Raw genomic sequence first — 16,770 nt, 5'->3', positions numbered from 1 at the left:
AGGTGATTCCGCTACCTGGACTAGATATCGATCCACCAGTTTCATGGACCGGGGACCAACGGCTTTACTTCCCTTCCGAAAGAAGACGTTGCCACGAAAACTACGATTATTACAAAGCGACAACGAATAGGTTTTTTCTTATGTATTTATTAAATTAATTTAATTAGTGTATGCACGATGACGAATTCGACCGATAATGGACACACAATGACTACCACTGTGAGCCCCGTCCACGAATACCGTCATCAAATAGTGGAACAATATTTGCAAACACGGCACACAGCAAAAGTCAATGCACGTCGACCCGCCAGTCGGCCACATCACCGCGCCAGTGGTTGAGCGTTTGTATGCGCTGGTGCAGAGTATGAAGAAACATAGAACATAAAAAAGGCGCATAAGCCCTTTCGGTCTCCTCGATGCACTATTATCGAGGCGTAATGCAATAACCAGTCTTAAAGCAGTTGTTCTTTAGTACTGATGCACGCAATATGCCTGATGATGTTTGCAATACCGTCAAACCCCTCAAGCTTGGGGAGGGAATTTAAAAGTAAATCGCAGGTTTAAAACAAAAAAATAAAAATAAAAATCTATTCAATAGATACTTTATATTTTATAATTTGTTTATTTATTCCCTAATTTCGGGCCTCAGAAGTAAAGAATGTCCATAATAAAAACTCTTTACTAAATATCACTGATAATTTAATAAAATAGGTGCTATATTTATTTACTACCTGATATAGTCTTGGGCTGGTAAGAATGTTACATAACATGCAACATTAAACTAGCCAGACTTCTTTCATAGACCGTTATCAAGAGATATGGGTATTTAAAAGAAATATGAATGACTATTTTTCCAGCTGCTACATTAAATAGAGGTTTAAGATTTGACCTACTGAGTTTATTAATATTGATGAATGTGATGTTGCTTGAAGTTTCCAATTCAAACACGCTCATTCAAAACTACTACAAATTTGAGTTCCGTGTACTCAATTTCATAAAATAACACGATTTGTCAAAAAATGGGCGTTGACTTCAGTCAAAATAAATATGTGCGAGAGTCATTGTTTAAGGTTTTGAGTGATAAAAAAATATTTCGAACAAATGTATGAATTCGAGCATTTAGCTTTTTTATTTTTGATTATAGATGGCTTACCACAATAGATAAAAAACACAGTGATCACAGTGATTAATGTACCCAACAAAGGAAAAAATAGAGGTTTTAACCTTAGGGTCATTCGCCTCTTTTCCGAACAGGTGAGCTGAGTACAAGGCAATCGATTTACCAACTACGCTATGCCCGTCACATATCTACCAATACTTTTCATAAAGACCTAGTAGTAAATGACGCGGACACATTTGGAAAACCAAAAGGTGTGTTTCGTCAAGATTTATCGTTGCTTTCGATTTTTGTAGCTCCTGCTGTTAGTACGAGATGGCAGTCTGCATGCAATCTGAATGGGGAACAGTTTCCGAAATAGGCTGAAATTTTAAATATTGATGAATTTTTCTTTAGAAAAATTTCATATGGGGAAATTTCCTATAACGTATATTTGAGTAAAAAGTCTTCAAATTTTAACATTTTCACCCCATACTAAAAATAATAAATGGGAAAAATATTTTTGACTACGTGCACTTTTTATGAAATTGAGTGGCTGGTCACTCAATTTGAGTTTATTTGAACGAGTGTGTAGGGGAGGGATCAATGACCCGCTGATTTCCAAACTATATCGGATTGAAAGTTTTTCCGAATTAGGCGAGGCAGTGCCGGATTTTAAGGACTTGTCCCACATGACCAGATGTCCCGGAAAGTGTCCTGCATTTTCCAACATGCTAATATTTATTCCAAAATACTCATATTGTACATATCGTTCGCACAAAATAATTATAAAATATTTTAGCCGCGGTACCTAATCTTTGAATAACTTGGGAAACGCGCGTCTCGCATTCGTCACAAAAACATCTGGTCACTTTAGTTTGAACGTCTGTTATTTATGATACTATACCTTCTGCGCGGGATCCTTAATTAGATACCCTCTATAATTTGCTTTGAGATATATTTTCAATTAAAATGTGATATGTCACAGTAAGTGCATCCGGAAAATGAACCGGGATTTTGGCTGGCTCTAATAAGTAGCAGCTTCCGGTCTTTCTTTACTTTACTTTCTTTACCACTCAATTTTTTTAAAGGAAGTGTTTCATATGTTTTGTGCTGTAATACCGTTTATCTATTTAGACTGTTTCACTGTTGAAACTAATTGCAAAGATTGAGTTTTAATACTTCAAAATTGATTGAATGTCAAAATTACGTCGAACTAAGGAAATGTTTAATACAGTGGCGTAGCCAGAAATTTGGTTTGGAGGGGGTTTTGATGAAAATCGCAAATTTTTTGAAAAAATGCTAAAATTTAATATGAATTTGATAAATTATTGAAAACTCAAAAACATAAGTAGTCTAACAGATGTCATTCCAGTCTACAAACAAGAAGGATCAACATGGAACAGTTTTCAAACCTCTATAGATTATTTTCTTGTATAATATGTCAATGAAGTCAAAAATTGCGATCTTTTAAAGTGGGATAAATGATCTAAAAAAATTTCAACGTTCAAGATCACCTAATATAATAATCCTTGACTTTGAAGGTTTGACAACTTCGGGAAGTTATCAACATAAAACAGCGCCTGCTTTGATATAGAAATTTTAGTGATTAACTCTCATAGAGGTAATTATGGTGAATTAATTTTTCAAAAATATTAAGAGACATGGTGCCTTCAGCAAAGTTTTTGATAATGTCATTTCAAACAATTTTGTTGAAAATATGAAGGCTACATGAATTCAACATATAGGAATTTAAATGGACTGGGCCTGCTACGGATAAAATTGTTTTAAACAATCATTGCGAGTTGAGAACACAAAACATATAACTAAATTATGGATGGATGGAACTGAAACTTGCGCTTCGACTTCATCTCATCAGTATCCGACACTAACTTGGTGGGCGGACTAAGCTTGCGCCGAATTGATGCTAGCTCCTGAAAATGGAATCACTCTTTGTGTTTTTGAGTCCTTTTAATATCTGGGAATTATTTGTTTTAAATCCATTTCCCTTATTTTTTTTGTAAGCTTCAAAGGCACCTTGAACGCAATGTGAATTTATTATTTAATTACCGCAGAAGAGATTTATCAAATACAGTAATTTCAGAATAGCTTGTTGTAAAGGTTTTCTACTACTATATTTCGATACTCTGAATATGTGGGATATTTATGCCTTTGACAAAGTTGTTTGAAATAGCACTTTCGAAAACTTTGATGGAGACAGTAAGTCTCGACCCAAATTTGGTTGAAGAGTAATTCTTGTCTATAATTACTTCTAGGAGGATTAACCGTCAAAATTATTCTATCAGCAGATGAACAGTTTTACGTTTCGAAATTCTTCAATGTTACTTAACATCGAAATTTGGCAGTTTCGAATGAATGTGATCGTGACCGTTAAAAATTTATCGAGCATTAATTTTACTTTTCTTCAATAGTCAACCTCACAACTTGCAGTACTAGTACGTAGCACACAAAATTTTAGTACGCCATTCATTGCATCCTGCTAAGAGGCTATTCATATAGTTGATAATACAACAAAAATCCAATGCTCATAAAACCGATCCTGACCTGCTAGAGACAAAATTACATCAGCTTTCAACTAGTTTCTGAAATGTTATTCTTGTTGTTAACCATATTGAATTGTTGTCTAAACTCTACACAATCTAAAAAAATACATTTTCAGCAAATGTTGAAATGTATGTAAGTTTTCGGTAAACAAGCTTATGTTTTATATGCAATCAACCTATTCAAATTTAGATTCCCATTCGAAAAATTGTCTCTAATCCATATTGTGAAGCATCTTTCCAAAAATGAGCTCATAATAATTCAGACAGTTATTTTATTTTACATTGAAGTAATTTGACAACTATGGGATTTTGGCTAAGAGATAAGTTACAAGATCCCCTTCCCATAATTTTCCAAAAGTTCTCATGACGCTTTAAACACAGTTCTCAGTGTAGTGATCAGAGAATATTTTTCCAAAAATATTTTGTGGAATATTAAATTAAATTCGTCAGCATCAATTTTTTTTTCAATCCAATTAATTTTGGTTTGGGGGGGGGGGGGGGTTTAACCCCCAAAACCCCCCCTTGGCTACGCCACTGGTTTAATATATTGGAATGTGGATCGTCTTTTGTAATATGAAAGCATTCTTTTTCGAAGAACCCCGAAAATATTACTGAACAAAAAATCATATCACTGAACGAATTTGTTCGTGAATCTGCTACAAGTACTTATCGTACCATAAACTTTTATAAAATATACGAATTGGCTGTATGTAATCATCTGAATTATTAAAACTTGTTGCTCGTGAATGTTCATGAAGATATTTCGAATCTCTTTATAAACCATACAAATTGTTTGATGAAATACAAGAAAAACTTCTTTATATTTACGATGATGATGATGTGCGTAAACATAACAGTTTTTTCGTTTATTTCATCAAATAATTCGTACAACTTACGAAATCGGGTCGCTATCAACCCACAAAGCTTTTTGTTATTTTATCAAACAATTCTTACTATTTACGAATCAACAACTTGCGAAATTTGTTTTGTGTTATTCACGATTAGTTATTTCCAATGAATCCCAACAATAATTATTCATAAAAAATTTAGTTACTGCGACAATGCATTAACTTTCAAACATTTTTCGTAAACATCACGAACAAGAAATATGACCATCATTTTAGTAAACAAGAGCACTTTCAAAAAAAGATCGATGACAAAAACATCGAAATAAAACGATCAGATGAAAAAATAATTTGTAAAAATTGGAAACCATTTGTTCGATGAACGAAAAAGATATCGCAGAGGAGACCGGTGTTTTGAATTCTTCGTGTTATAGAACGTGTTGATTTTCTTTTCAGATTTATTGTATATCAATCGACACTTGCCATTTTAATTCATTCTCAATTCCTGGCATTCTGACTTCGATGCAAACTATAATCATTCATAGAATCAAAGAATAACACAAAAAGTGCTTAAAATTAAGGAAATATACGTAGTTAATACCCTCGAAAACACTATATTGTCCACGACTTCTGCAAAACAAAACATCATATGTCTAATAGAAATGGTGAATAAGGGACTTCGCCAACTTACACCAACCACTAACTTGCCCCGGGTGTCCCTACGCCTAACGCATAAATTTATCAGTCACACACTTTTTTCAATATACGAAACATTAATTCACCTTTTCCAAAAATATTCGCACTTTGTACAGAAACATTTACAAAAAATACGAAACATTTTCACCCCATTTCACTCTACTTTGGAAGTGCCAGATAAGATTATTTAGGTTTATCTACAAAGAGAACCTTCTCATTATAATGTTACAGTCACTTGAATGATGATTGTTTATACTAATGCGCAAAATAAGGTATAACATAAATGAAGTTACATATGAAGAAAAATAGGGGAAGCTGGGCCAATTCGGACCTAGTAAGAGTTTATGAGCTATAGAACTGGAACGTGTCAACCGATTCACAAATAAATATGTTCTCCTGAAAGCCGGCTCAACTGCGCACATTTTTCTCTAAGGCGACTTTTTCGATATTTTACCATATTGTGTATAAACGGTTCTGCGCAAAAGTACATAAAAGGTCCAAATTACCCAACCCTGTTCCAATTCGGACCACCCATTTCTTATCGAGTTTTTTGCAATAGAAATTAAATTCTATTTCGGCCAAAGTTATTTCTATTTGATTTTCACTAAATTTCGTGTTGTGAAAGGAAAAGAAAACTTATGTTCTCCTAAAAGATCGCCAGCGCACACTTTCCTCTCAAAGGGTTGTACGCGATCGCGTATCAGATCGTATATACGGCAAAAGGTCCGAATTCGACCAACCCATATTCTATTATTCAAACGCCGATTAAACGAAAACAGTTGATAGTCTCGCCCAAAACAAGGTACTAAATAAAATATATTATCCGGCAGATCCAACATCACGATAATGCGTTTTACATATTATATTGTTGTGGCCAACAAAAACCTTGTTTTTTGGCTTACACATTTTTCAAAAAAAGTGCTCCGATACAACATTCGCCCCTAGCGCACTCACACGAACACTGAGAACCGCAAAATTTTGTGAGACAAAACAGAGCTACATGACAGCCATGAAAATGATATAGGGTGATGAGCCCATTATCGCTATGTTTCTATTATCACGCTACTCATTTGAAGCCGTTGGTTAGAGCAGTGTCTGCCATCTTTGTTTAACGCATTGAGTCAAATGGTAGCGCAACAATAGGGGCACTCGATTCGTGTTTTCGTTGCGCTCAAACACGAGAATTTTACTGTTTTCAGCGCATGTACGTTATTATCTTGGCACTTAACAGCGAAGCAAAGCTGTTGATGCCAATTTGTACGCATTCCATTGTTTGTAGGCCGAGTAATTAATGATTCAGTGAGGCGCCCTCCTTAGTATGGTGAAAATAGGCACTTCACCCTATACGCTTTTCATAATATTACCATAACTGAGAAACAGCTGGGAGTCCGAATTGGCCAGCGGTCCGAATTGGGCCACTTCCCCCTACGTTTCAATGATACCGTGCAGAGCCCATCTATCGATCGGCCTCCATTCACCTGTATTTTTTACACCATAATCGTTTTACTCGAACAATAAATGGAATTTAGAAACTCCAGTTAAAGCGAAATATGAAAGTAGTATGCACAACATTAATACAATATAGTTATTCAACATACATCTTTTCAACATTCGCTCAATAATCATATTAGTATTAGTTCTCGCAAAAAGCGTCACTTTTGCACTTATTATTGACCGTTTTTAACCAATATAAGTGATTGTAAAAAAATGGTTTTACTGCAGACTGGGGCTGTGGCTTATGTTCGAAACAGTTGTGCTGCTTTGCTGATATGGATTATAGTGCAATTTCTCCGTGTAAAGTACGCTTTCCTTATGGTCAGCGTTCATGTGCGACTACATATAGTGATTTCACGTTTCTGGGCTGCGTGATATTTCGCTGCATACAAAACACTAACTTCGAGGATGATGGCATGTTACAAAGGTTTCGTTGTTTGCCAACTCCGAATACCGCTGGCTGTGAAACCTTTTGCAATAATAAATACTACGCCGAATGGATGACGTTGACTGTTAAAGAATTGGCCAGCTGTAACAAACACCGAAATATCTCTTGAATGCGCACGACATGCATATCGATCATGTGTGATGTTCGCCGCCTCAAAGCATGTAGAGAAAAGCTACATCACAGCAGCTCGGCTAGTCGCTGCCGTTACCACCAACATCACATCCTTAACAGATTGGAATGGGTGCATTGGTCGTAAGGTGACGAAATGAATGAGTTAATTGTCTGGCTTAACCGATCGCTTATTAGCACTTGAATACTCCTAAAAGCTAGCCATCAATTTCGTCAATTAGATTGAAATAAGTTTCCAAATGGGGTTCGACAAACATGACATTAGCTCCGAATAGTTTTTCTGCAAAGGTTCTTTACGCGTAACAAAATATTTATTTTGTTTAGGGTAATATGACCATTTTAATTCTATTAGGGAGGATGTCGCACTATTTCCTTTATTAATCTGTGTTCAATCGATGGAGTTCGTATAAATTGGCATTGGCTTCGTTCCTAAGAAACAATATAATAATAAAACTGGCCCAAAATGGTAAAATATTCGTTTTTAAGCGCAACGAAAACTCGAATCAAGTGTCCCAATTTCACCCTACCATTTGGGCAAGGATAGCCCTTCTATCCAACAGCTTTCAGGGTGATCATAGACTCATTACCGTAAGAAAGATTCGCTGCTTTGGTTTATAGTGTCAATTCCCAAATGATCTAGCATTTCGTCACGTTGCTGCCAAGTATATAGCACCCCTATATCGTTTGTATTGAAATGACAGTACACCATAATGGGCCCCACTGGCCGTTCAAACACATTCTGTTCGTTCCGCGTGAAGCTAGATCCGCACTATTATGAAACGATACGTATATGACTCTCAATCTTTCAAAGTTTGGTAGGACGCGAAAAGTTTGGACCACGAACTGAAGAAGTACGTTGCTTACAACATTATATATCTGCAATTCAAACGAATGAATCAAAATAACAAAGTTGTGTTGTTTTGCCTTCGTGCCCGTGTATTAGCGCCGTTGCAGATACTTTGATGTTACTCTACAGGCGGCGTAATTTGGCACCCAATTGAAAAGTCAACATTGTGATTTAATCGAAGATTCGCATAACTCACTTGGTTTGTCCTCCGCCGCGCCGCAGTAAAGAAACATGCTCGATCAATTACATGTATGGAATGGATGTAAAGTGCGTCTCATCAAAATAGGAATCAACGAAAATTTTGAGCCAAAGCGTTGTCTATATGAACATGCTCAAGAAGAAATTGCATCCTTTTTTCATAAAACTATTTGGGGATTGGCTTGCCGTAATCAAAATCCATTAGTGTGCTTTTTTATGTTTCGATGAAATATGGTGTATTTTATGTTAAAATGAATCTAGTTTTAAATAGAGGTGCGCGCCGCCGCACCACTCCGCCGATTTCAGGTTAAAATTGTCGGCGCACTGGTCATTGTTTACCTGAAATCGGCGGCGTGGCGCGGCGGCGCACGCATCTAGGTTTAAAGTACGATGAACATATAGTATGTAGACTTTACACGTCAGAAACAATACTGTCCAACTGTTGTCTCTGATACAGGCGCATCTTTTGGCAATTCCCCAAAAATAGGTAATTAGTCGGCAAAGCCAAATGATTGCTTTTGTACACAAATATGCTGCATACCAAACACTTGAAAAGGTAGTTTAGATTTAAAATACCTTCACCTCAATTAGGAGCGGATCCGAAAAAGTTTTTTGGGAAGGGTCTGCATTACGATTTTGAAATGAAGATTGTACAATATGTAATAAGGTAATCGTGTAGTACGCGATTATACTTTTTGGCGAATACATGCCGGAAAGCGGAGCTGGATTAACTCCAGATCAGCGGCGACCTGTGTTGAGATGTAGAAGTTGAACCTATGTTGCGTTTAGATGTCCTCTAGGGAAAAAGTTTTTCGTCTTGTAGTTGGTACAGTGTGTACACAGTGTAAAGACGGCGAAGAACACAGTTAAATACTTCTGGCAGATGGCGCTGAAAATTCAAAAACATGAACTTGAAACTAATTTAAAACTTATTAGCAAGTTCAATATTTCGGGAGGGATTAGGGCCCCTCTGGATCCGCCCCTATCCTAAATACATTTTTTTTAATATCTGGCATACTTCGCCAACAAATTAAAAAAAACTTTTTAAACAAAACTAAAATACTTTAGGGGTGACTTAGTATTAAACATTAGTTGATGTTTCATGCTGAGTTACATATTTTTCGATAGCAACCAAAGCAAAAATATGTATGTTTGATGGCTAATCATATTGTGTGCGTGCTCTTAAATTGGCAATTATGATGCGCAATTTCTCTTTTTCGTTAGTTTAATTTCTTTCAAGTAGCTTCATGCAGCCATGATAAGCACGCGAAGAAAGTTTTACGAACACGTCAGAAGTGAACCGCAAACAAGGTTTTCGTTTTATTGTAAGATTTTAGCTGAAAATATGTAAATCATTATACCTGGGGATCATTGTGAAAGTGGTTGTTGGGCAATTGGGTTCCATTGGTAGCTCCAATAAGATCCATTGTTATCGTGTTACCAATGTTGATCTCTTCGGAAATCCATTTAACAGTTGACTGGTTTCCACAGCTGCATTGGTCAACTGGTGTGCCTTCGATAGACAATCTAGCACTAGGGTGGGGTTCGAATCACTACATTTACACGCGCGTTGAAATCACAAGATGCCACAGGCTCTATTGGAGACGTCAAAGCAACAGCCACTGACTTCAGCTATTATGTTGAATATTTGATTTCCGACTTTAGCTCGATACAAACACAACAGGCTACATGCACTTTTTCCTTTCCGTTCAGCACTGCTTCGGTTCCACTAACTTGCTGCCTGATGTGAGGATATGATACGAATTGTGGCACACGATAAATTGCTGATGTTATGCTGGTGTCAGATTTCCGTTGTGTTTGTGAACAAAACTAGCTGTTTCTCTCACACACGTGTCGTGTATAACACTATGCGGGGACGGATTTAAATTCCAACATATTTTTCTTCGGTAGAACGATGACCACAGCAAAAGCGTTTCCAAAACCTTGAATTGGTAATTTATTCTTCAGCGCAACATTGTTCCTCTCTCTTATTCTTTCTTCTTCAATACATAAATATGAAAATACATTCACGAACACATTTGTGAGGCGAAATAAAGGTGCTTGTACCTGTGCGAAAAGGCACCGAGCTAGAAAATACCTTTGCGTACTGCGAATTGGAATTCAGTGATTTTAAATTACAGCTTCAATATGCACCACGACGGCATTTGGCACTGCAAAGAACAACACTATCAAACAACCCCCAAACGAAGGGGTTCGGCCAGGCAAACGTCGCTGGAATGTCGAAGCTCGAATATTCAATAAAAAACTGGTTACGCCGCCGTGCATAAAGGCAAAATTCCACACCTACGACTCACGCTCTAGCTGAAGCAGCCACCGTATCCACACAGAAATGGCACATTAAAATTTCAAATTATTCACACTTTCAACGCAAATCCACTGCACGGACGATTAGTTGATCAGATACGAATCGCACTTTTGATGCCACTGCATTGTACTAGATGCGCTAGATGCACATTTCTTTATTTAACTTTTTGAGATAAAAAGGTCCTTCCAACAGATTAACGCAACAGGCACGAGCAGCAGTAATTTCAAACGCGCTCGGCTCAACAGCACGAAAGAAAATGGACGCCCAGAAACAAGTTATATCTCAAAAAGCTCGGAAAGCAAATGAAAGTTAAGCCAAATCGACAACGACGACGACGGCGCGACGGCAATGTGACGAGAAACCTCGGGACACAGCGGAGAGTGGCAGGCTCAACTTGAGAGAGCCCAGCAGAAAAAAACACAGCAACGCAGGTTCGTCGGCGCGCAGGAAGGAATGAGAAAGACAGAAATTTAAAAATCATTTCTTATTTGCCTGACTTGCACTGATGCCTGTTGCTTTCTGCCATAGCAGCTAGCTTACTCTGCACGACGACAAAGACAGCGAGCGATGACGAATCGAATACGATAAATAGGTATTTTTAAACAGGTAACCAAATACTCAGGTGTTGCTTATATAATGCGGAAGCATCGGAGGTTACTCGAAGTTTGCGTGGCTCAAGATCTTCAGAGACACTCAACTGATTTTTTTACTAATCCACTTTGGTAGTGCAAATATTGTGAGTAACCAAAGCAGGGTAATTTGCTATATTATCGTCATACACTGGCCTAGTACACAATCGATGAATTGCGCATATAATGGGGGATTTACTTAAGATCGATCTACTAGACACTATTTTATTAACCCTTTTAGTTCTAGCGTTGCGTTTTACATTGTGCGTTATGTTGCGTAGATACAACACAGGGACGTACCGTAAAGATTTAATAGCGATTTTTAGAAGGAGACAATACGATTGGATTGGATTCACGATTTACATTCAAATAGGATAGATGTATTGATGCGTCGTTAATGTTTTAGCACATGTCGTCAAATTATATGTGAATTATAGAGTAATTACTATTAGAGGGTGGAAGAACTGATCACTAAGATCTATTGTTAAGATACAATACATCTCTACAAACATGGAAGGTCCTAGTTGTAATCAGGGGATTTCGTGTACCTAACTTGCTATTGCTCACGACAATCCTTCGTATCTGAAAAATATTTGCTTCCTCGCTTACTAGATATTGTGAATCACTTACTTCTTTCACATTGACGTACACATCCATATCGTCATGGGTAATACTGTATTGAAGCTCATGGTCGGATGCTTTTACTCGTTTCTTGCACATAGGGGTCATGAATATGAATCCGTCTTTTTGGCATTTGCTTCCTCGCTAATGGTGCAGGTTTTCTTTTTGGGGGTACTGCATACAGTTTTTGCTTTTATTGTCACAAATTTTACAACTCTTTGTTGTAGTATAGCTGGTATTATTCACGATTATATGTTAGATTTTATTGCTGAAGATGAAATTTTCTTAACGGTTTCTGTGCACCATCATTAGGTATACCTAAGCTGACCAACACTGACGAAAAAATCCGTTCACCATACCGCAACGAACCGAAATCGTTCACCACGCTCAAGCAAACAGTCCGCACAGTGTACGGATTTTTTCGTCAGAGTTGGTCAGCTTAGGTATACCTAAGAAAAAGTTTCTCCATATAGAATTCGTAACGAATATCACCTTTCCATATACAGAAAAGAATCAGTTGATCTGTTGTCATTTTGCGAATGCGTAGTTGCAGCTAAAAGTTAACCATCGTCCATAGCTACGGAGGTCTTTAACAACGTGTTCTAAATAGTAGTGCAAATTGATTTTTTTACCTGGGTCAATCTGTTGAACGTTTTCAGTACGGAATGCCTAAAATAACGGAACCGTACAATTGTGATACTCGCTGTACAGCTCTTTCGATTCCGTTTTATTACTGCTTCATCTCAAAAAGATACTTTTGCCAAAGTTCTAGTTACAGTTACAGTTCATTGCGGGTTTTGCGAGATAATCGAGCTTGATCCAGCTGATGTTGGTTACAGAATACCTGTAGGATAGTTTCCCCTGTTCATAACACTGAAAGGGAGAGCTCTGTGCCTGGAACTTTCTAAAGTTAATTGCAGGAAAATTAGAGAGATGCATATATTTATTAAAGAGAACAGAAACATATATCTGAAACAAATTTAGATTAGGAGGCTAGTAACAATGAGAGCCTTTCTTTGTTCACACGTATCTTCCATACAATAATTAGGTTGCTTCCACGGGAATATTCGAAAAATATACAACGTATAACATAACTCAAGTAGCATTTCTAGTTTTATAGCACACTACAAGAGCATCCTAAGTTTTAAGAAGGGCTTCAAGAGTGCCATAAAACCTCAATTGTTACTAGGGAAGATTCAATCTCATATATAGAAAAATGCACATGTATGTAGAAAAAATGCACAAACATAATATTAAAAAACTCTTATCAATTTTGTTTTATCAAAATCCGACAGTAACTTAATGCCAGGACTAAGCTAGAGCCGGATGGACACTAGCTCTTGTTCTTTTAGGTTGTTGTTCTTGAGCAAACCTCTAGTCAAGCAAGGTGTCACGCAAGAAAAGGATGAGCTGATGAGAACTGGTGAAATGAAAACTTGATTCGGCCTAGCAACCTAATGCAGTATGCCATATGTTATACTTTTTCACAAAGAGAAAAATTTAATCGAAAACTAATTTTTTCCACTAGAAAGAAAAATGAGTGAAAAATTTAGTTTACAGTGGCCGGCTAAAGCCCTGATCAGTATGCCACAGTGTTGTTTCAAAAAATGCAAGAGGTTTTTTCGAAATTACTGGGTACGTTTTGCCAAAAAAGTTTTTGTATGACGACAACTTCGTAGATTGCGCCAATGGTCGCAGTGCTTGGTAGAAGACAAAGACCGAATCTTTTCCTTTTAAACTTGTATAAATTGGCGAAGCAGGCTAAAGATCAACACAGTCAATCGCTGTCCCTATTCTGGTCAATTCGTCGGCCCAGTCATTACCGGTAATACCAAAGTTGATAGTATTGTCCGTGATAAGGTATTCTATTTGAATTCGGCATACAATTACTAGCTTGGACCGTGATTTGTCCGAGCTTAGGGGCCTTGACTGCAGCTGATTGTATCCCACACATAACCGCGAAAATTTCTTCATGGAAAACAGTGCAGTTGTATCGATTTTGTTGGCTATTTTCGGCAAATTTAAAACTAAGAAAAACGAAAGCAATTAATTCGAAAGACTGATAGTTATTCTAGAGAGAATCAGTTATAAACATAGAACGGAAAACTAGGACTAGGCAGGCTCATATGGACATGATCGAAAGGAAATGTGAAGAATCACTTGCCTTCGTGCTAAGTAGGAGTTGCGCGTTGCACACATGTCTACCGCATGGTCATTGATAGAACATAACTCATCATCATGTTTTACCGAGTTATGTTCTATCAATGACCAATGGATAATAGGAAAAGGGATTCCGCCGACTTACCTCAATCATCAACTAGCCCCGGGCTCCCCTACTATGTTCTTTGTGAATAGGGCCAACTTTCGAGTTGTATGAGGAAACGTCGACTCAACGTTGTACAGTAACCATTCCTTCGCCAACATCGAATTATTGAACCACATTCGTCGTCGATTCGTATTGTTTTTGAATCCAAGGAAGGATATATTTACTTAACCCGCCCACACTCGCGCGAATGGCTCCCCGAATAAGCAGCCGCTGGTGCTGAAAGAAGCTTTCACTAGAATGTCGGAAGGTGTTGCACAAAATACAACGGCGCGAGTGCCGGAGGATTAAAATGCCGATCTGCAGCTTCTTGCTCACTTTGTCGCCTTCTGGAAAGAACACCAGGACCATTTTCACACAATCCGAAACCACCAACCAAATTGCAGAATAACTAATATTTCATCATAAACAAATAAATGGATAGATACTGATTAGTAGAATCAAAATCTTGCAGAAATGGTGAGGAATAAATACTACGTAAAATTATCGCACTTTAATACTGTATTTCTATAAAGAAGCTGATGCATGAGCGAAAATCGCTATCGTCTTCTAGAAAATCGGCAACTTTTTTTGATATTTGGCGTGACCTGATGAAGCCATGTGTAGTGAGTGGACACACAGGAAAAGTAACATCGTTGATGAGGCTCATATGAAGAGACATTCCACTATGGATCTACTCAAACCAGCATCGAAGATCAGTGATAAGCTACAATTTTCAATGTCACCCAGAAGTACCCAGAGGAGGCTTATGAAGAATGAACTTGTTTGTAGCTCCACTAGATCAGACCATGGAACAAAGAAGAATAGAGTAAAAAGTTGTAAGAAGCACGGTTCACGATTCCAATTGGTACATGTCACACTTTACTAAAGTCAATGTCAAGAGGAATTTAAGAAGTAAAAAGAAACGATAGCTATATTTCTATCTACTAATAATAGAAACGTCAAACAGATTCATTATTTGCTTGAATTACCGTCATCGCGGGTTATTTTACGCCGAAAATAGGACTTTTTGTACACTCAAGAACTACGATCACGCAATTTCAAATTTGGAACTGTTTGATGTTTACCTGGGACGGGACGTGCAAAGTTAAAAAAGTAACTGCCACCGCGAACCGGCAATGGCCTGTCATTGCGAACCGGACCTTTCTTAACGATTTTCATTTTCTTGGAATGGACAATGCCTGGGTAGTATCGTAATATCCTGGCTGTATACAAGGTGTATTTAGAAAACATATTTTACATATTGCTTAGATGCATGTAGATGAACACAAATAAATATGCAAAATGCACCGAAGGCACGAGCAATTTAATTATTCTACTCAACAGTTATGGTTAATGTTGTTTTACACAGTTCAGACAAATGATAACATAATGTCATGTTCGAGCTCTTTTATTTTCGGCACAAATCAATACCTCATCGGCAGAAATCTATGCCGCATCGGCACAACACTATCATCGGCATTTGCTTGAAATTATTTTGCAAGCGGATTTTTCCCTGCAAAATAACATCAATATCGGGAGGGAAGAAGAAGACCGTCTTCGCATGTCCTGTCCCAGATGTTTATATATGGCAGAAGTACCTCCAAAGACAGTGAAAAGAACTTTTGGAAAATCAAGATTGAACATGAGATATAAAGAACTAAAAATTGGCGTTAAGTCCAAAATCATGTTAACTTCTTGATTTATTGTTAAAGATAATGCTTGTTATTTATGTGTGAATGCGAATGAATGTCGTGTTCGTAAAAATAAAAGGCTATGTTCAAAAACTGCGTAACACGCATCCAGTAGCCTTGTTTCGGATAGTCAATAAGTCCTGCAATGAAAAATAGCAAGCGGAGAAAAAACGCTGTTCATATACTTTTTCATTACACAGCCTTGTTTTAGTATTTTTCTAAACGTAGTTTAAATTGTGTACCGGAGTGCAAAGGCACGAGACTGTTATATTTAATGGGCAGGTCAGTTCATCCATCTTTGAGGAGATATCCATTTCTAATATACTGAGGAGCTTTCATATTTAGTAAGGTTTTAATCATTAGGTCATTCGCCTACACTACAGAACTATTCCCTGCTGCCCTTTCTGTTACTCCACAACGAATTGCTTCAATACACATAGTTTAAGTACTCCTAAAAACTATAGCGTTTTTATATGTTTGCCCCATTGCAATACACTGCTTAACTTTGAATTAGAATCAAATCCCAAAACAAGAGTAAATTTTCGATCAAATGTACAATTTGTGTAATATAAAATTGATTAAAGCTTGTCGTAAAGTAGCCCATTTTAAATAAAATTGACATATAGTAACCAATTACCAAACAATCAGAAATACGGGCAAAAGTACGAAATCAAATAATTGCATTGCATTGCCAGGCTAATTTTACGTAATCTTTATCTTCTTATCTATTATTTTATTAGTATGTCAGACTTTTCCAAGAGTATTTAAGTTAAAATGTTTTTTGCGTATATTTTATATTTCGGTTTCATCGCCTACTACGACTACTTGCTAGCATTCTCTTGAAAGTATATTCAATTTTTATATTTCTAAATAGAACTTTC

General features: G+C 37.1%; 1 protein-coding gene across 11 annotated transcripts in view; it reads right to left on the bottom strand.

Annotated features, from left to right (window-relative positions):
* LOC131683477 (tight junction protein ZO-2) overlaps positions 1 to 16,770 on the bottom strand; it is a 133,459-nt gene that overhangs the window by 57,773 nt on the left and 58,916 nt on the right. The window contains exon 1 of one of the 11 annotated variants that reach the window (XM_058965499.1): positions 9,679 to 10,906. The exons of the other annotated variants lie outside the window; for them this stretch is intronic. Within the exon in view, the coding sequence (XP_058821482.1) occupies positions 9,679 to 9,744 (66 nt within the window). The 5' untranslated portion in view covers positions 9,745 to 10,906. Of the gene's footprint in view, positions 1 to 9,678; positions 10,907 to 16,770 lie in introns of those variants that run through there. 11 annotated transcript variants of the gene reach the window in all.

This window comes from Topomyia yanbarensis, chromosome 2 (genome assembly GCF_030247195.1).
Source record: "Topomyia yanbarensis strain Yona2022 chromosome 2, ASM3024719v1, whole genome shotgun sequence".
NCBI classification, from domain to species: Eukaryota; Metazoa; Arthropoda; class Insecta; order Diptera; family Culicidae; genus Topomyia; species Topomyia yanbarensis.
Note: the sequence above shows the minus strand (reverse complement) of the source record. Positions and strands in the feature narration are given on the sequence as shown.